This window comes from Taudactylus pleione, unplaced genomic scaffold, assembly GCF_031769625.1.
Source record: "Taudactylus pleione unplaced genomic scaffold, aTauple2 ptg000202l, whole genome shotgun sequence".
Lineage (NCBI taxonomy): Eukaryota > Metazoa > Chordata > Amphibia > Anura > Myobatrachidae > Taudactylus > Taudactylus pleione.
Genome location: NW_028284604.1, coordinates 11,571,191 through 11,593,731, shown reverse-complemented (window position 1 = coordinate 11,593,731; position 22,541 = coordinate 11,571,191). Strand labels below are relative to the sequence as shown.

At 40.4% G+C, this 22,541-nt stretch overlaps 1 protein-coding gene across 1 annotated transcript in view; it reads right to left on the bottom strand.

Annotated features, from left to right (window-relative positions):
• AP3S1 (adaptor related protein complex 3 subunit sigma 1) overlaps positions 1–22,541 on the bottom strand; it is a 73,647-nt gene that overhangs the window by 16,783 nt on the left and 34,323 nt on the right. Inside the window, exon 5 of the mRNA XM_088477728.1 lies at positions 9,314–9,421. Coding sequence (XP_088333854.1) covers positions 9,314–9,421 — 108 coding nt within the window. The remainder of the gene's footprint in view (positions 1–9,313; positions 9,422–22,541) is intronic.

Sequence of the window (22,541 nt, the reverse complement as noted above, 5' to 3'; positions counted from 1 at the left end):
GAGATCAATCTCTTTAACAAAACAAATCTAGCTCTGACCAGTTAAAAGGGACATGGCTTACTACACCAATAATGTATGAGTCCTAACTTACTTTTCAGGTCTAAAATATATTGTGTACAGGTCTCAAGAGACAAGAGAATGCAGTTAATTATAAAGTTTCACAATCTCATCCAAAAAATGTTACCGAACATACTAAACGTGATCAAGTCAGATAAGCTTCTCCACTGACATCGATAGACAATTTCCATCAGTCACAGTTAAACCCTCACATTATAATTGGCTTCTGCATATTACTAAAAAATTTTTTCAAAAATCGTTTATTACTTGTATGCATAAAAAGAATGGGTCAGATTTAATTAGCCGCTATTTGTGTCATGTGGTCCCTTCTCCCAGGTAAAGTGCCCAGAGCTATCCAATGAGAGACACTCACTTAACCCGTGAGCAGCAGTTTATGCTAATTTCTGCTCGCACCTCTGGGAGGCACTTTACCCGGGTGAAGAGACCACACAAAAACTCGGCCCATAGTAATTGAATCCCTAAAAATAAAACCAACCTGTTTCTGTGCTAATAGTGCCATCAATGGTTCTATTTAGAATAGCTTTTTAAAGCAGTCAATAAAGATTTAACCTTTATTTATGGTACCCGTGGTAATTTTTCTGGCGTCTCTGATTATTCCATATAATTTCTCTTTAAGGTCTTGCTCTCCATAGCACCCAATCCTAATCTATCCATAGGAATTATGTGTGATTGTTATTCCCACCATGGACTGATCTATTAATTTACAGATGAGAACCCATTTTCAAATTGGTAAATTATTAGTGACATCCTGTAATCATGCTATTCCCACTACTCTATTCAAACACAACAATGTCTAGTTTACGACACAACAGCTGTAAAGAGAACCTTACATATCTCCAAAGGAGACTTAAAGAATAGGTATCGTGGATGAATACCATCTCTTAAAAGATAACTTATTTAATATTAATAAAATATATAGAAACCGTTGTAATTCCTACACCGTTCACCTGATTTGAATGTAATTACCCTCAAATTAAATCTGAAAGTCTGCAGTTAAAGCACATCTTGTTTGTTTCATTTCAAAGCCATTGTGGTGGTGAATAGAGGCCAAAATATGAAAATTCTGTCAATGTCCCAATATTTATGCACCTGACTGTATTTGATTATATTAACATTATTTTGTTTTCCTATATATACAAATATCACGTTTGTTATGGAGATATTTTTTTAGTATTTGTTAGGAGAAGCAGTTTCTCAGTCAATTCCTTATTTAGTATCTTTTGTGAGTTCATAGCCTATATTTTGAAACAAGAGATTTATGCAAAGAGACACATTCATGCAAAAACAGGTCTTTATTTTGTAACCATCCTTGCTGTCTTGTTGCGTTTTTGTTAAACATGTGACTGTCTAGAGTAGATGTTTAATTCAAATGAACACATCACTTTGCTAATAACTACATTTAGTCTCACCCTGCCCTTTACTATAGTATTTCAGCTCACATGTAGAAATCTAATTTCTTTATTATAATATAATATACTGAAACTGACACTCACTGGTGTTATGATGAGGGCAGCTCATTAAATCTAACATTGCCTTGCTCCGAACTCGAGATAGCGTTAACGATGACATGCAGCATGCCCCCCCCCCGCCTGTGTATGCACTGCAGACGGGACCTGTGACCGCTTCTCTTTTGTCTCCCATGGAGCCGGTGTTTGGTAAAGGAGAGAGTGTCTCTACCTGGAGGTGACTTATGCACTTAGCCTATATAAGAAAACACAAAGGAGTGTCCAGGACAATGGGGCGAACAGAGCACAATATATTCTCCCATCCATTCCCAATGCTGGAAGTAGGAACTTCGTGAAAAGCCTGATCTATATGCAGAGCGAAAGCCCTAATTTTCACGGTTACTACAGAAAGAGTACCCCTTGGAAAACCCTTGAAGTGTTGGCATTGAAACGTCACTTGGACATCAGATAAGCATATATTTAAATTTTGGTACGCACATTACTTACCTTGAGCACAAGTTCAAATTATTCTAATTTACTACACTATTAAGCGCACGTTTTCATTATTATTTTTCAGCATATATATATAATAAATATACACACACTTATTGGATGGTGGAATACTTTTTATTGCTGTTCAATAATGCATATTTTGGTAGTGCACATAAAAATAAATATATAGGTAACAGATGAATATTGATTTGATTGTATAGGTGGCATGTGAGTATGTTAATAAATCAAAATAAATACAAGTGTGTGATAAAAATGAACATGAATAATAATAATAATAATAAAAAAAACGCAATTTAAATACAACTAGCTGTTGCCCGCGGCTTCGCCCATGATGAAATCGCTTCTGCCAACATTATTTTTTATTTGAGGTGTTATAGTTGTATTGCTTTGCATAGGGGCCCTGTCGCAAGAGTGACCTACATGACCCACAGCTCTATACAGACTGGTGGCACCAGCGCCGACACCCAGCGCTCACATCAATGTCACTGTGTGCCCTACTTCTATGTAGCGTAGCCTATCCTATTCATGTGAACATGGCCCAAAGCAACTCTCCCCCCACCCCTTACCGGCTGTGAGCATGGTGCCACACCTATTATTTCAATACCTTTTGTTTTTGTTGTTGCTCAGCTTTACTTTGACGGGTCAAGATGAAACAAAGTGAAGATTATTTTGATGAGTTTCCACTACAAAATGATGCAGTTTTCATGAAATTGGTTCAGTAGGATTTTGCGCAAACTTGAAACAGACGAACACAATGTTCTTATTATATTAATATAGATGATCAAATGAGGTGTGAAAATTAAGAAAAAAAAAAAGTGTTATGTGAATAACCAGGGTGTGTATTATGTGCTCATAACATAGTTTATTATATTAGTGTACCTTGCATAACTACATATAAATGCATCTATATATTACATATCTTTATATAGTTAATTATCCATCACTATAACCATAAATCCTGAAAAGTACATTGTCTTTTGTTTTACAGCACATCTTCTAAAATGATTTATTTATTTATAATATATATATATATATATATATATATATATATATATATATACACACATACATACACACACACACATATAGATATATATATATAATATTTATAGATTCCAATATATCCCGCACTCACATCATAGGGAATGGGTATGAAATACTGTTCGATTCCCGCCAGCGGCAGCCCGACAAGAGCAGAGTTAGAATCAGCAGAAGCCCGACAGCGCTGGAAATCCCGATCGTGGATAGGTAAGTATCTACTAACCTAACTCCCCTAGCCCTCCTTAGGGGTGCCTAACCCTAACTTCCCTCCCAAGTGCCTAACCCTAACCACCCCCTTCCCCGCTGCCTAACCCTAAGTCCCCCCCGGGGGTCCCTAACCCTCCCCCCCCTAGCCTAGCCCTAACCCTCCCGGGGGTGTGCCTTACCCTAAGTCCCCCCGGGAGCCCTAAACCTAACCCTCCCCCCCCCCGCGGCTGTCCGCTAGCGGCGCCCGGCATCACTATGATTGGGATGCCGGGCGCCGGTCTCCCGGCGTCGGGGAAATGCGGGCGTCTACATCTAGACGCCCAGCATTTCACCCTTGCCGGGATATGACAGTCGGGAAGCCGGCTGCCGGTATTTAGGCAGTCGGCTTCCCGATTGCTTCCCCATCATAGTGTAATCCAACATGGGGGTGCACTCCAGCCACATCAATCCAAACACCGGACAGAAGAGAATATGTGGGTCTGACTACACGGAACTTCTGGGAACGTATGGCAAATCATAGGAGCTCCATAGGATCAGCCTTGGATATGGGCACGTCTGACAAACCAGTGGCCAAGCAGTGGCTGCAGGCTGGCTATCAAATGTCTGCATTAAGATGTCGACTGATTGACTGGGTCCCACATCTTTCAAAAAGTGGTGACTGTGAATTAACATTACGACGACTGGAGGCTCGGTGGATCTATAGGTTGGACACTTATGCCTAAAGGATTGAATGAACATAATACGCTACGTGTGTTCCTAGGAGTCAAAATTAAGTTATTGTAACATGTTCGGTTTGGAACGCTAAAGCTGTAGTAGTGTGCGGTGAACCTACTTTCCTCCAAGCTTTACCTCCTCCGTATACTATAAGATTTGTTTAATTTTTTCTATTTTCTTCGAAAAATTCTTAAAAAAATAAAAATTATAAAAATATATAAATTTTTTTTAGATTTTTTATATTAATTAGAAATATTAAAAACACCAAATTGTATTACACATTAATAATCTTGAGGTAATACCTAGTATTGAGTGTATAATAAGGTGTTTGTTAGTTATTTGGTGATTTGCCACTAATAGGTGATTTATAATTGGGTATCAAGAATGTCCATTTATTACTTGTACACCATATGGGCACCATATATCAGCACAATGTATATGCATATTGTTCTATGTTGTTCCCTCTGGGCAATTTTCTTATACGATTGCGCTATTAGTTCTAATATGATTAGCTGACCACATATTTATTCATCTGCTGAGGTTGAGGCGAGTGCTCACTATTGGCGCATGACTGTTTATATTGTGCGCTCCACATACTGAACGCAAGCTCTATTGGTCAGGAGTCACCGCGACTACCAGGAAGTGACCTCACTTCCGGTTAGTGCGGTCCATGGGTTGGATCTCACACAACGGTGGTGCAAGCGCTACTGTAATTGATGCTTTTGTTTAAGGTGCCCCGCTGGTAAGGTAAGTCAGTCCCTGTATATATATATATATATATATATATATATATATATATATATATATATATATATATATATATATATATATACACAGCCATGGCCAAAAATTTTGAGAGCACCACGAGTATCGGTTTTCACAATGTCTGCTGCTTCAGTTTTTATGATGGCAATTTGCATATACTCCAGAATGTCATAAAGGGTGATCAGATGGATTGCAAAGTCCCTCTTTGCCACGAAGAAGCAGCGTTCGCTCGTAGCTGGCCGATTTTCTCATTGTGCGCATGCATCACAGTGCGCGAACCAGTGCGAAAGATCGGGAAGCGTTCGCTCGCCGAGCATAGACAGCCCAGCTGATTGAGTGATAGGACAAACTGTTTGTGGGTGGTGACAGGGGCTGGACATTATAAACAGGGCAGTGGTGCAAACACAGGCGTGGCTGAGCGTCTTATCGCCGTTTCAGAGGCGTGCATAATTAGCTGGCAGCGTCCTAGTACATGTCACCTGGTTGAATTTCACACTGAAGTGATCGCTGTGATTGCGGTAGAGTATGGTCTGCCTCAAGTGCTGCGATCGCATCTGATGGTAACCTATGTACCGATGGTTGCATACACTTCCAGGAGATGACGTGTCTTAAGACAGGCTGGTGGGCGTCTACATACACTAAGCAATCGCACGCCAAGACATAGAGGGCGTGCTGATGCCTTGCGATCGCCTGCCATGTCGTCACTTTGCATACGCTGGGAGCGAGCGTACGCATCTAGTGAGCGGGTCTGAATGAGCTCCTTAATTCCAAAAACAAAATTTTTACTGCATTTCAGCCCTGCCACGAAAGGACCAGCTGACATGTCAGTGATTCTCTCGTTAACACAGGTGAGTGTGTTGACAAGGACAAGGCTGGATATCACTCTGTCATTTTGATTGAGTTAGAATAACAGACTGGAAACTTTAAAAGGAGGGTGGAGCTTGAAATCATTGTTCTTCCTCTGTTAACCATGGTTACCTGCAAGTAAACACATGGTCATCATTGCTTTGAACAAAAAGTGCTTCACAGGCAAGGATATTGCTGCTAGTAAGAGTGCACCTAAATCAACCATTTATCGGATCATCAAGAGCTTCAATAGTTGTGAAGGAGGCTTCGGGGCGCCTAAGAACGTCCAGCAAGCGCCAGGACCGTCTCCTAAAGTTGATTTAGCGGTGGGATCAGTGCACCACCAGTGCAGAGCTTGCTCAGGAATGGCAGCAGGCAGGTGTGAGTGCATCTTCACGCACAGTGAGGCAAAGGATGGCCTCGTGTCAAGAAGGGCAGCAAAGAAGCCACTTCTCTCCAGGAAAAACATCAGGGACAGACTAATATTCTGCAAAAGGTACAGGGACTGGACTGCTGAGTACTGGGGTAAAGTTATTTTCTCTGATGAATCCCCTTTCAGATTGTTTGGGGCATCTGAAAAAACGCTTGTCCGGAGAAGGAAAGGTGAGCGCTACCATCAGTACTGTGTCATGCCGACAGTAAAGCATCCAGAGACCATTCATGTGTGGGGTTGGCTCTCAGCCGAGTGGGCTCACTCACAATTTTGCCTAAGAACACACCCATGAATAAAGAATGGTACCACCACATTCTCCAAGAGCAACTTCTCCAAACCATCCAAGAACTGTTTGAACAATGCTTTTTCCAGCATGATGGAGTACCTTGTCATTAGGCAAAGTGATAACTAAGTGGCTCGGGGAACAAAACATCGAAATTTTGAGTCCACGGCCAGGAAACTTCCCAGACCTTAATCCTATTGAGAACTTGTGGTCAATCCTCAAGAGGCGGGTGGACAAACAAAGACCCACAAATTCTGACAAACTCCAAGCACTGATAAGGCAAGAATGGGCGGCCATCAGTCAGTATGTGGCCCAGAAGTTGATTGACAGCATGCCAGGGCAAATTGCAGAGGTCTTGAAAAAAAGAGGGTCACCATTGCAAATATTGACTCTTTGCATAAACTTAATGTAATTGTCAATAAAAGCCTTCGACACTTACAGTGCATCCGGAAAGTATTCACAGCGCTTCACTTTTTCCACATTTTGTTATGTTACAGTCTTATTCCAAAACGGAATACATTTTTATTCTCAAAATTCTACACACAATACCCCATAATGACAACATGTAAAAAGTATTTGAGATTTTTGCAAATTTAATTAAAAAAAAAAAAAAAACGCTAAGCAATGCAACAACAAAATGCGGAAAAAGTGAAGTGCTGTGAATACTTTTCGGATGCACTGTATGAAATGCTTGTAATTTTACTTCAGTATACCATAGTAACATCTGACAAAAAGGTCTAAAAACATTGAAGCAGCAAACTTTGTGAGAACCATTCTTAAAACTTTTGGCCATGGCTGTATGTATGTATGTATGTATGTATGTATGTATGTATGTATGCATGTGTATGTGTGTGTATGTGTGTGTGTATGTATGTATGTATGATTGAAAAGTAATGAGACTGCCTCTGTTTCTGTCACACTATGCAGGTTTTGTGAATCTCAAACATCGATGTGTCTGAACATGTGGCTGGACTGCCGTAGTCTTCTTTGCTTGGTCATAGCGAGTGGAAGATCTTCGTACGTTTCGTCATGACGGATGATAAGATGTGTCTGAGATTATGTCAGAGATGTGTGATTGAATTTTGTGTTACACTTGTAAAAAGCGAAAATGAAATGTTACGGCAAGCATACGGTGAAGAAACAAATAGCTGTGCTGCAGTATTTTGGTGGCGGAAGCACTTCAAAGAGGTTAATACGCAAGTGACTGACGAACCGCGGTTACAACTGTCAACATTGCCAAAGCTGCAAAATGACAGAAGGTTAACTTTATGAGCACTTTCGCCTTCACTTGGCATCTCATTCGAACGGGTTCAGCATATTGTGACAAAGGAACTGAAAATGCATCACGTGTGTGCCATGTGGGTATCCAGAAATCTCACAGAACAGCAGATGCGACGACGAGTTGAATGTGAAAGAACACCGAATGTTGGAGAGGTTGAAAAAGTGACCAAATACACCCAAACTGTGTCAAGACTTAGTGATTTAGTGACCAGTCGTATGACACACAGTTTTCTTCTTATTAATACCACTATATTTCCTTCACTAATATTCCTTTGGTAATAATTATTCGCTGATCACAATTTCATTAATACTAATTATGTTTTAAGAGACAGTGTGCATCCATAATACCTAATATTTAAGTTTCCTTTAGATTTATGGCAGTTTAGGTAGGGTAGCACCACCAGGAAATTGTAAATATTATCAATAATCTTGTCTAGGTAGCTTTTGTAAATCAGAGATAAAACGTTTGTTAGTGCGACTCGGACTCCTCTTTAGAACATTGCATATGAGAGGATACTTTCACTTACTTTAGAGCACTGTGGCACCTTACAAATCAATGATAATGATAGTATTGCTATGCCTGGCCCCAACCAAAGATAACGGTCCAAATGTGGGATTGTATCAGGGAATCCTGTTTGATTCGTCATATGTTTGCGTTTATGCTTCATATGGCAAACGATTGACCACATTTCTTTTCGGCTTTCAGCTCTTGACCTGTGGTTACCCTTCGCTAAGAGTAATGGCAGCACTGCTCTATCCCAATCTCATGGTCTGGTTTACCACACTGGAGCCTAGTGGCAGATAGAAATACAGCCCATTGGTCCTTTTGGTGTGGATCTGGTGAATACAAATACGGCTTTATATTTGATACTACTGGTTTATTAGCTCATCCAATGTCTGCCGTTCTACTGCCCTTTTTTGCGGAAAGTCTTCCTTCATGTTTATAAGGGTCCCAGTCAATCTTTATTATAGCTCCCATTAACTTTTTGGGTGTTAGAGTTACTGTGGCTAGATGTCCAATATCTCAGTTGATTAAACACCATTTCCATTTTATGAATGAGCACCAGTTAAATTAACTCTGCTTTGATTGGTAAACTGTGCCATTCATATGCCTTATGCACAACTGTGTGGTTAAAGGGTAAGTCCACTTTTAAATAACTTTTAAGTACAGTACATGGCAAAAAAGGACGTTAGGTTGTCACTAGCCTTGGAATAAACAATAGCTGTGTCTGCATATGCCGCTCCAATAAAACTCAATAGACGAGCTCCAATGAGGTACAGAGGCATGGATGGACTTACCACTCCTAGCACTGTAATACGCTTCCATAAGGCGGAGCACAGGTGACACGGCAACCACTTTTCCCAAACTAGACTTCCACTATAGGATTACTACTTTATTTGTTGTTAATTATTACTATGCATGTTTTTGAATAACTACAGGTTATGTGTAATACATCACATTAATACTGTGTTTTGCAATGTGGCTCATACAAGTGATTTTTTTTTAATCATTCTGGTGGTTTACAAACTTTATAGGCCACAAGGAATACGTCGTATTGTGAGTGTGCTCCTTTTACCATACATACAGATTTTCCAGTAACATTTCTATTGTTTATAAAAATCAAACTTCTTAAATGTTACAGTCAAAAATTCAATACAAATTATTCCAGCATTTACACTTTATCTAATATCAATCTGATTTCTTACCTCTGATTTCTCCAGTTTTGTCTGAGCATCAATCTGAGTAACTATTTCATTCATATTGGTTTCTAGAACCATTCCGCCCATCACCATTTCTGCCAGGATGTTGTGTACCTAATAAATATAGAATGGAGCACAATGTTACATTACAAAACGTGGTAATAAAATATTGTGTACTACAGTGTTGTCCAAGTACGTAGATGGACAAAGCCACATTTATGTAGTGATCTGACCATCTGCTCGCAGGCAAAATATATGGTTAAAAATAATGTACTACAATGTCAAAAGAGGTTGTCCGGGAAGCTGTGACTACTAAAAAGCCTTGGAAGGCTGCAGCTGGACTTCAGTAGGACAGTCCAGATTTAATACATACAGAATATCAGAACTGACAAACTGTTACAGCCCAACTGCCTCATCTATAATGCAGCACAAAAAGGGAATTCTGGGTGTTTAATGTAGTTTGTATCGGGGATGAGAAAAGTGCCATATTTAAGTTATCGTCTGAGACAGCAAAATAACTAGCACACCCCTGGGCAGCACTAGAAAAAAATTACGCCTGCCCGGGTATTGAACGAATGCCCCTCCACCACACACACTCCATTTTTCAAATTCCCTATTCCACACACTGCACTTTTATATACTACTGAATAGTAGGATGTCCTACGGCTGTCTAGTAAAGTTGGTGAGAACGCTGATATCAGAATTACTATACAGAGAACCAAAATGTTAGGCATTTAGACGTTCATCTGCTCACCACCAATATTTAAACTGTTCTAATGAGATTGGGGAAAAAAAACAGTAGAAAAGAATAAGGGATAAGAATAATTTACAAATATATATTAGTTTTTGCGCTAATCATTAAAGTGGTCTGGTATATGAAATAAACACTCAAATACTTTAGAATATATATATATATATATATATATATGTATATTGTATATTATATATATTAAATATATTTATTGCACAATATAACAGCAAAAAGATTGCAACCGGTTGCTATTATATCAGTGTATATTCCTAGGTCATAGGTTCTAATCCCGCGAGAGACGACGGGGAATAAAGTTTTTTATGGTGTAATAATATAAGAAATTTTCTATTATGACTTTGTATGTAATCATTATTGAATTTTATTTTTATTTTATTGTTATATTGTGTTCTTTTATAAATATAACATTGGAGGTTTTTCGAATACAGTATATCTATACATATTGAAATATATACTGATCAACGCAATGTGTGTTTAAATAAAAGGGTTAAATGTGAGGAAAAGCGACCCATATGTAAGTGATTACTCCTACTGAGGGTGTGAGACATGATGGACCAATGGATGCGCAGTAAAATGGAGCAATGCGGGTACAAATAGGTCAGGAGGACCACACTGAAATGACTTCAAAAAAGCTCTCAAAAAAGAGAGCGAAAACGGTTAGACACACCCCATTTGTTCCTTTGCAAGTGTGGATCTACTTGTTTGGTACCCGCAATGGAAGACAACTTGCCTGGAGACATCAGGAATAGCGGCTCTGTGTAAGGGGGAAATTTCAGCCACCAGACTAGTGACAAGTAAACGCGGTTGTACATGCAAGGGACTGGGGACGCGGCCTAACAAACTGAGTACACAGCTAAACGGCATGGCGTTTTATGCACCTGTGCTAATGATCTTACATAGGTTCAAGGCACTAAAGTGAATTTAGCCCAGGAGATCCTGTTAACTGGGCCAGCAATAACAGGACTTTGGAAATTTGCTCCTTTAAAAACTAAGGCTGGGTGCACACGTAAAGATTTTCTGTCCAACCATCCAACTAGTTGATTGGTTGGAATGAAAATCTGGTAAGGTATGAAAGCAAATGACAATCAGCAATTTGCTCCCAAACGCCGGAACATGGAAAAAAACTGTTTGTTAAATGTTCGATCTAAACAATTTGTTCAAACTTGTCTGACGACCATTTTCATCTGTTTTCTGGCATTTAGGAGCAAATTGCTGATAATCAGTTACTCCCATACGTTACCAGATTTTCATTCCAACCAATCAACTAGATGGCTGGTTGGACAGAAAATCTTTACGTGTGTACCCAGCTTAACTTGCTGTTTACAGATCTACTTGGATACAATATCGATTACACCCAAAAAGGAAAAAAACTGCTGTGGTGAGCTTTCACACTAATAGCCATTAAAGGGGACCAATTTAAAGACCCCTGGATTATAGACATAAGAGACATTGTTTTCTTTTTGTCTTAATGTTTTTTTTATACCATTTTATTGGGAATTTTTTATAGGACTTTACATTAATATAATATCAACTTGTTGCAATCTTTTTACTGTTACATTGTGCAATAAATAACTTTAGAATACTTATATATAGTGTTTAATTGACATGACAGACCTCTAATAATTAGCACAAAAAACTAAGATATTTATAGTTGTACTATGTCTTTTTGGATAAGGATTTGTGTGTAGTCAAACACAATAGTTCCTGCAGCTGTTAAGGTGCGTACACACAAGACGACAGTGGAAAGACTGCACGATTACAACATTGTAATCGTGCAATCGTTCTTCATCTAGTGCAGTGGATAATGTGCCCACACTGAACAATAAGTCGTTCAGTGCAGGGTACCCTCTCTCATCCCCAAACATGCCCAACCTGTCGTTATCGGCAGGTTGGCCTGCATGTTCAGGCGATGATAGATGTCAAAAACGACCAGCGGGAGCGCGCATCGCTGGTCGTTTGACATTTTACTGGACGATTTATGAACGATTAAAGAGCGATTGAACGATAACTATGTCGTAATCGTACAATCACTCATTTTAATCGTCTAGTGTGTACGCACCTTAAGACATAGAAAAAAAAAACTCTCAGTGATAGCATATTTATACTATGGTTTAGTATCATCGCCTGATTTGAGTTTGTTATATGAACCATTTAGCCCTACCAGATGATGATGGTCTGTGTACACAAGAATGGTAGAACACTGACAATGCAACAATACATGTACAGGTTATGCATGTGCCGAGTGGTCCACCTATGACTTGTTTCCTTACGTTCCTTCATAATGCTGTTCAATTTCAGACCAACTCAATCCCATGGGTGTGGTATGGTAGGTTGAAGTTATCATGTGACCATGGTCGATATGCTTAGCAAGTCAACAGTGACCATGACGATATTCATCATGTATACATGGATGAGAATGTTGACATAACAGAATATCGACCCAACTCCCCTTGTGGTCCAGCGTGACTTGCACCTGATCACGCTGGATACAGCACCTACAGCGCAGCTTCCATGTCTCTGCACTCATGTGACAGTCACTTCCAGCGCCAACACCTGATGGAGCGGCAGTTTGGGTGTGTATTTTTCCCCAACCCTCCCGACAGCGCCTAACTTTCACCATTAGCAGTGTGAGAATGCCGACATTGCGAACATGTCAACATGGTGCCTGTTGCTACAATGAAAAATGTTGACATTGTGGTATTGACATTATGAATGTCGACATGATATTTATCGACAATGTGACTATTTTCAATATCATAGCTTTATAAGACAAATAGTTATCATTATGCGGCAATAGAAGAGATTTTGTAATGCTGAAAGAATTTTTTTCTCACTGCAATTCATCATTAAGAGGGGTGTTCATGAAAGCTCGGAGAGAGATAAGATTGTGAGAGATAATGTACCAACCAATCTGCTCTTACCTGTCATTGTACAGGATGTTTTTGAAAAAACGACAGCTAGGAGCTGATTGGTTATTATCGCACAATTTTCTCTCTCTCCAAGCTTTCACGAATACCCCTGCCTAAAAGCTTCAGCAATACCGAATTATTTCCCTCTACTAACCTGCTAATGTACAGGTAGCACTGCCATCCTTCATAAATAGCCACCTATTGTCAGAAGTAGGAGGCAATGAGTTTGATGGCTGCCAGGTTTGTTTAATAGGGAGAAGCACTCTCTCGGTCGTATTTAGGACTCTTCTCTCTATGATAAATAGACCTGTGTGCCTCTCCAATTGTTAAACAATTAATGAATTCTCCGACATGGCAAAAAGTAGTTATAAAGCAGGTCTACACCCAATATGGGCACTTTTAAATCTCAAATAGGCAAGGAACAAAAGAATAAAAATATATTTATTTAGGGGTGGATTCCTATTGCACTGTTCTAGCCGCACTCTCGTCAGTTCTATAAATAAGTTTCCTCTCACTTGTGGAGCATGAACAGCGGAGTGCAGTTAGGAAATACAGATCAAGGCATAGTTTATGGTATGTTTAGGATCTCACTTCCACAGCTGCACCTCATCACAGGGGAGTTTGTCAGCGGAAAGGCACTGCCCGCTGTACCACACCTCTACATTACAACACATTTAATCTGACATGATGATATAAATTACACAGATCTGCATTCCTACAAAAAGTACCTACAAGTTAGAAGCCGAGATGCTTTCCAGTACAGCTTACTCTAGTTACACAATCAGAGGGCTAAAGAAAATGTAAATAAGAAATTAGATGAGGCGTCCGCAATGTTTTAAAGGGCACGTCAAAGGATTGGAGGGTTTATCAGTTAGGACCAATTTGTCCAGATTTAACTTTAGGCCTCAATATTTTATAATTCAAAGAACAATGTGTTTATTTATTCAGTTACAGATTGCAGTCAATACCAATAACCCTGAACCGAACGATTTACCTATAAGCTTAGTCAGTGTATTGGTCTTTGCCAGCTGACTGTTACCAACGCTTGGATCCTATCGCTGTTACCATTTCCCCCACTCGATAGTTGTGCGATTATAAATGTATTACATAATACCTATAACATTAAATAAGCTGCTAGTTTGTTGTTATTATTAATCACATATATATATGTCATTATACAAATGTAGAACTGGCACATTAAGCTTAACTAGATTTTAGCCGGCATACTGAAAGCAAAAGGTTGGTGTAGACAGACCCAATATTCAGGTACTCATAACCTGCACTGTAAGTTTTCCCTTTATGTCCCTGAATGAGATTTTGTTTGTTATTTACACATTTTGTCCCCCTTTTCATGGCAAGCAGCGTGTGTTACATTGTATGGCTAAGCAGGTGGCATCCTTAGCTTGTAACACATGGGTGGTGTTCTGTGTACCATTCACTATTAGGCGGTTGTAGCAAGTTAAATCTATATGAACCTCTCAAAAGTTTACTGTTGTGCTCCCCCTCCTATTTAAGGCAAAGCAGCAACTTCTACAAGCCTGTTGCAGTCTTCAGTGTACAGAATTCATTTGCTTGAGGCAGTAGTGGAAACAGCGACACCTACAGGTTACATTTCTATAAGAGATCATAAACCACTCCTGAATTCCCACCACTAAAAGCTGTTTTCTAATACACTACAGGTTGAGTCTCCCATATCCAAAATGCTTGGGGTATTTTGGATATCGGAATATTCTGTATTTTGGAATATTTGCATAAAATAATTAAATGTCTTGGGAAAGGGACCCAAATCTAAATCACAGAATGCATTTATGTTTCATATACACCTTATACACACAGCCTGAAGGTAATTTTCTACAATAGAAAATATATATGAAACTATACCAAAGCGCAATTATACTGGCAGCACAAAAATATCATATAACAAGACACCCTAACTTGTAAAATACATATGAGAAAAAAAACAAAATGACAAACAATCCTTGCACCAGCACTTTTCCAATGAAATGTTCAATATGGTAATTTCAGATGAAAAACGATTTTGGGACGACCAAATCTTCTTATAAAGTGTAGTTGCTCCATAGAAACATGAAAACAAAATATATAAAATACTGTATTAGAGATTATTCCAAAGTAAGGTAGCCTGTCAGCAAGAACTCCGAAAGGAAACCATAGGAGAGGCCCTTCAAACCATAGTCCTCATGTGTCAGGCAGAAATCTTAACACCCCATGCAGTGTCTCAATATGGTAACAAATGCTCACATAAATGTTACCTAAAAACAGTGCGAGTGAATCACTTCAAGGTTTCTTTAACCCATACAAATATGAGATCAACAGAGTATTGGATGCTCACATAGAGGCTTACTTGAAACAGGTGTGTAGTAAACCTATCTAGGTTTCTTTTCCTCTTGAACCATAGATTATACCAAAGAAACTGGATATGGTATAGTAGGTCTATGTAAAAATTTAATAACAAATCAAAATAGAATATAAAAAGTGGGGATTAGCCCTCGTACCAGATAGATGGTAAACAGCGTTCACATAAATATGCACAAACAACAGGATAGTGAAACCCGGGTATTCCACTGCTGCAGGTACATAGAAAGGATCCAGCTTTAGGTACTAGGGTAGTCTTCCACTGCCACTCCTCCTGACATGTTTTGACACCTCTGGGTGTCTTTTTCAAAGTGGAGTGGGATTCTAAAAACCGGGACTTTAAATGTCTGCGTACCGGAAGTATGATACCAGAAGTCCCTCTCTGCGATATACACAGAGAAAATAATAGAATTAACAAAAGGTGACTAACCCGATATTAAAAAGGCATAAAATGCCAAGGTCCACGTCTGTGACTGGTCTGCCATGCCCTCCTGCAAACCACGGAGCCGCGAGATGTTATCTGTCCATAGGCCAAATGTATTGTCCACTGATCTCAATAAAGTTATTGAGATCACGTGATCAGGACCTGGTAAATGCAGGTCATGTGATCGGGACCGTGTCATCGGAAAAAATATAATAGGTTTGTATCAAAAGAGGCTGATCTCGTAACCATAGAGACAGTGCTAAGTATAATACCCGGGTGACACCTTACATATAATCAAAAAATACATACAATTAAAATACATGATAGACCGTGTTAATGTAATACAATATATAATAAAAAGACTATAGAAACCATTTAACTTCAAAATCAGAATTTAAACCAGACGGTTTCAAGGTATTGAGATCGTATATGCCTCTCAATTCTTTTTGAGCCAAACATAAATCCTTATTATTAGATTCCAGTTATCCTTAACTAAAGAGATCCCGCAGAAACATTAAATGCCTTTGAGCAAATGATTGTGTTTATTTTTAAAATGTGCAGAGTACGGGTGATTTTCCGACCCTTTCAAAATATTCCTTGCATGTTCTGCCCATCTTATTTTTAACGCTCTCTTAGTTTTGCCCACATATACCATATTGCAAGCGCATTCTATAGCATATATGGCATAACGTGTGTGGCACGTGATTAAATCAGTGATCTTATGATTTCTGTCTTGTGTTTGGAATTTCGTGATTTTTGAAATACTACTAGTACATGCTTTACATAGTTTACATTCACCACACCTATAAAAGCCCTTATTCCTCGGAAGGAATCTCTTTCCATCCATTGGTAAAGCACTGGATACCAAAGTGTCTTTAAAGGTGGGTGCACGTCTATAGATAGACCAAAATTTAACAGGTAAGATTTTATTGCATAGTTTCATCCTTAAGAAGAATATTCCAATTTCTTTTAATAAAGCTTCCATACTCTTATATTGTTTATTAAAGGTGGTACAGAACAACATGGTGAATTTATTAACCTGTAAATCTTTAACATTATCTTTCAGTAACAACCTCCTGTCCATTTCCGCAACATCTTTAATTGTCTGGTTAAGTAACTCCGCTTTATATCCCTTCTGTTTAAATTTATTAGCCATCATCTTGGCTTGTTTCTGGAAGACATTTTGATCTGAACAATTCTGAAGTAGTCTTATCAATTGTCCTTTGGGTACTCCATCTAGCCATTTCGGGATACAGTTACTTTTCCTATCTATGTAGGTATTTGAGTCGGTGAGTTTGTTGAAATTATATGTGCTGATTTGCCCATTCACAATCTCAATAGTTAGATCCACAAAATTAACCTTAATATCACTGATATTATAGGTGAGCTTGATATTAAGACTATTGGAATTGAGATATTCACAGAAACTGTCCAAAACAGATCTATCCCCTCTCCAGACGAACAAAATTTATACAATAGTTTTAATCATTTTGTGCCTTAAACATCGTACCATCAAAAAGCAAAGATTTCACTATCTTAGTCAAAGTTCCAGTTCCCTCCTGGCCTGCAGTGGAAGGAATGGGGAGTACACTAGGATATGCTGCATAAACTCTGATCGGTCACCTGACATGGAGGTCTCCTGCTCCAGCCTGATTTTCCCCATTATAATAAAAGCAGAGACGTTAGGTTGGCAGTACTTGTATATCTGTGTGCGACAGACTCTGAATATGTATACGAAGTGCTACAATGTAGCGGGGCAGCTTTTTTCTGTTCCGCTTCATATACAGACTCAGATGAGCACAGATCTACAAGTGTCACATATCAATTTAATGAACAATCTGCTGATGCACCCTAGTTGCATTGCAATGCGACTTGGCACATTTTCGAGAAAAAAAAAAAAAAAAGGATGCCCGACGCTAGCAGAGCTGCGTGGGACCTGGCTCACGCCAGGCAAGTTGCAATGCATGGCGTATTGAGGTCAGATGTAGGAGAACACATCTGTAGCAACTCTGATTAAATAGCCATGCATACAATAAAAATAAAATATATATTTGAAATAAACAATAACTTATTCTCAGGGAACTTCCAATAGAGATTGCAGTCATTAAGCCCTGCTAGCACCACTGCAGTTGGTGTGTTACAAGTGACAGCAACAGACTCATTAAGTTGAAGTTCCGCTGTACTTGGTAATTAGTTTCTGTTCAAAAACAGAAAGCAAAAATCACAAATGAAACCACAGGTTTAGAAAATTGCAGATTTACTTGCACAAACCACCTTGTTGTAGCAGACGTCCTATGGTATTTGGATGTCTGAAAACTTAACTAAAATATCCAAATAATGAACTTGATTGCTGGGATTGGCCATTGGTGGCAATTAATTCCTTTAACAAGGATCGATGTCTGAACCAATAGTCATTAAAAACTGGTGTTGCAATTATTGGATATTCAAACTGATATTTACATGAAATGTTAAAAACTAGATTAACAGATGGTAAATATCAGTCCATTGTCAGTATGTATCAAACCAAAAGGCTGTATCACTGATCACCCCGGTAAATAGAAATAGCTCCGTTGGAATAAGATCCTCATTATTTATGAGATTAATCGACCTTGATGCACTGTGGTAACAAGGTATAATCTGCTTACTGTGATAGTAGAACACAGGCCCTGATTCAGAGCCAGACGCTCTGACAGAGCGCTCGCTCTGAATCAGGGCCGTCCTTCTGAATTTTTAGAGCAGCCTCCTGGCCGCTCGTATAGCTGTGGGTGACCGCCCACAGCTATAGCGAGCGGCCAGGAAGATGGTCGCAATGGTCAAGACCATCGGGCTTGCGACGAGACCCTTCTGGTAGGGTCTCGTTGCCGCAAGCCCTGGAGTGCTTTTGGCTCTATCAGAGCCGAAAGCACTCCCACTGACATCACTTGTAATGTCAGTGGGGCCGGCCCCAGAAGGTAGGCGTTCCCATCTGGCCAGCCACGCCCCTGGCACGCCCACCAAAGGGGGCGTGCTGTCACTCACCATCGACAGCACGCCCCCTTTGTAGCGAGACCCATAGTGACGGCTTGCCCGTCGCTATCCGGGTCTCGCGCATGCGTACGACGGAGCCGGGTCCGTCGTGCGCATGAGCACTGGGCCAACATCGACCCGCTTGCGAGCGCTCAGCGCTCGCGAGCGGGTCTGAATTAGGCCCACAGTGCGGTTGTTGAACAGCCTTTTAGAGTGAACAGATAGAAGCGGATGGATAGGAAAAAAATTGTATTAGTCTTATTCGTTGTATTAGTTTGTATTAGTTTCTCATATGCAGAAGTCTGACCTTTTTTCCCTAGATCCAAGTGTTAGTGATCCACTTGTTCTAATTAAATGGTCAGTATTAACTTCTCAATCAAAATGCTCAATGAGGGCTGTTAAGTTAAAAAAAATATATATGAGGGGTAAAAATAATACAAATAAGCACAAAGTTATAAAACCGCTATTAGGAATTCTGCTTACTACTACCACATTATGTCAAATAATGAATAAACCTAAATTGACATAATGTGTTAGTATTAGGGATGTTAGGGACCCATCTTATGGGGTTCACCTTGAAGCAGTGGATGGGCAAACATTTTTGACCAAACATGTACTAAGAACCTCACTTATACTCCATGTTAATTGCAGCGTTGTTCCTAGTACTTAGAGTGTGCACCTGCATTCTAAGTTCCTAAAAGGTCGTGATTGCCTAAAATCTTTTCTGGCCCCATGAATCATCATCTAAATCTATTTCTGATAAAACACGTGTCTCAGAATGCGGTCACTCAGAAAATGGTGGAGCTGCTAATTCAACTGAGGTCTGAGCAGTTATGTGGCACACACATCTCATTCAGTGCCCACAATCTTCCCATTCAGTCACCCCAATAATCCCACTGGGTTCCAACATCCTTCTCACTCAATACATCCATCTCATTAATTATACACATTCAGCTCCCTAATTGCTAAAACTATCATATTCTGTCTATACATGTACACTCTCTTCACTTCCATGCTGCTATAACTTCCCCAATCCCTACAGCTGCGTGTTCTACCAACTGTGCTAGTCTGCATGCCCTCATCCACACCAACCAGTCTGTCCCCTCCACCACCTGCACCACTCTGTCTTCCCCACATCCATACTAAACACTGTCTTTCCCAATCCCTACTGTTGTGTGTTCTCCCATTGTGCTAGTCTGTATTCCTCATCTACACCAATCTGTCTTTACCCATCTGCGCTGCTGTCTTTCCGCATCCATGGCACTCTATACCCCCCCCATTCATGTCACTCTGTTGCCCAAAACCGTGCCACTCTGTCTCCCCCCCATGTGCAACACTGTTTTCCACCAATCTGCATTACTTTGGCTCGCCCACATCTGTACTACTTAATCTTCCCCTCTCCATACCTTTCTGTCTGCCCCATCCACACCACTCTGTCTTCTTCCCCCATCCACCATATGCTTATCCCATCTGCGCAACTCTATGTTCTGCTCACACCTCAGTTGCATAGACTGCATGTGTGTATTCCAATGAGCACACAATTCTGTGAATTAGCAGCTCCACCATTTTGTGAGTGACAGCTCACTCTGTGAGAGTGCTGAATCTGCAGTTAACCACATGGTGTCATGGCATACCATATCTGTATTACATAAGGAACACATCCATTAAGGCGTCAGCCTTAATAATCGGAATATCATTGATTTTTGAAGTTTGAGTGTGAGAAATTCAATAGGTTTTGTGAAATTTCAGATAATGTCTAAGAAGCCTTAATGGGACATGTGAAACCGTAAGGTTTTTTGTCTATGGAATTTCATTGCTTTTTTAAAAAATGTATTAACTATCAGGGTTTGGAGGAGCAAACCGGGCCACCTGCAGGGGAGTAGGGCAACAAAATGATACATTAGCGCAGGTGGAGGAAGGCCGAAACACAGGAGGTATTTTGGGGATGCACAGGGAGAAACGGCTGCAGGAGTGCGGGGCAGTGGAAGCAGTGGGGTGCGGACCAATGGCAGCAGTGGAGCAGTGCACAGGGGCATCAGTGGGCGACAGAGGTGCTTACTGGCGCTGGGCATGCATCTGAGAAAAAAAAGATGCATGGATGAATCACTGAGATCCATCGATGCATATGTGTGCTAAAATTTGAATTGTGTAAAATAAAATAAAATTTTAAAAAAAGGGACATTGCGATGTGCAGGTAGACGGGGTGGCGGTTGGTGCTGAATAAATGTCCGTGTAAATGGAAAGGGGGAGATGTGGGGTAGAATGGGATGTGGTGTAGACCGCCACTGTGTGTGGTTTGTAAGTGTTTTGAGAAAATGGGGTGAATGGGGCGATGGACGGTGTGGGGTGGGATAATGATGGGTGATCGTGTGGGCAGGATGCGGGGTCACAAGGTGGCGAGAGGACGCGGTGTGGGAGATGGGTGGTGGTTGTGTCGTGGGTGGCTGGTAGAGTGTGGCCTGTGGGATAGTCAGGTGTGGGGATCATGTGAGGGGGGGGGGGGGGGGCAGAGGTTGGGAGTGCAAGCCTGGTGAGTGTGGAGTGATGGAATATGTACAGGTTGGGGGGGTGTTGAGGAGACACCAAGTGGTGTGTGTGGTCAGTGGTGGAACAGGGGCGGAGTGGTGGTTAGATGGCAGGGGTGTGTAAGTTGCTAACGGGTAGGAGTGGGCGTAGCTGGTTGGGGACGTCCCTGGTGGGTGGTTACTTGGTGGTGATGGACTTAATTTTGTTGTCTATATTCAGGGCCTTAGGGGTGAGGGTCTGCAGTGTGATTATCCATTTTAACTCTTATTCAGGATTCTTGTGTAATCTCCCCCTCTCCAGTTCTTTTTCATGTGTTTGATCCCTTTGAAGCTCAAGCCTTCTATGTTGCTCTGGTCGTGTTCAAGGAAAAGTAGTGGGATGCTATGATTATCTGCCTTGTTGGTGATGTTTCTTAAGTGTTCGGTGATTGTTTGTTGCACGGGCACTGTATGAGGTAGATGACGTCTTTTGTGTTCCTTCATTTTGTAGGTTATTCCCGTCTGTGTGGATCTGAAAGTAGTGGTGGGTCTGGTACTCCTGCAGTGCAGAGTCCTGCAATTGAAGAATGTCCCTCAATGGAAAAAACTCCCTCTGATGGTGCTGTTGTCTGGTGTGGTTTGTATGAGTCTTGGGGGAGGGATGTGGTTTCAGACTAATTTGTTGTGGATGTTCGGGGCCTTCCTGTAGATAACTTTGGCCGGTAGTATGTCTGAGAGTTGTTCGTCCTTCTGTAGTAAGTGCCAATGTTTGTTACTTCTATTCGTTCACTCTGCAGATACCATTCAATGACTACACTGTGTTCTACTATAAGGATAGTATACCGTGCTGCCACAGGGCATCACTGGTGATTACTCTTATACATGACTAGGACAATATTCCAGCTGAACTATTTCTAGTAAACAGGGTGATCAGAGATACAGACTTTGGTTCAATCCGTAGCGACAATGCACTTATAGTTACCATGCATTAGTCTAATTTGCTGATGACTTTGAATATCCATCGGTTACAACTTCTTTTTTGCACGGCTAGTGGTTTGAACATCGATCCAGGTAAAAGACATTATCACCAATTACAAGCCCACCAATCTAGTTCATTATTGGGACTATACTAAGGTATTTTTCTGTAATCCAGGTACCAGGGAGAGCCTGAGACCAAAAGGACACGACGAGGTAGCTGTTGCAATTTTGTAAACCTGTGGTTTCATGTTGTGATTTATACTTTATCGTT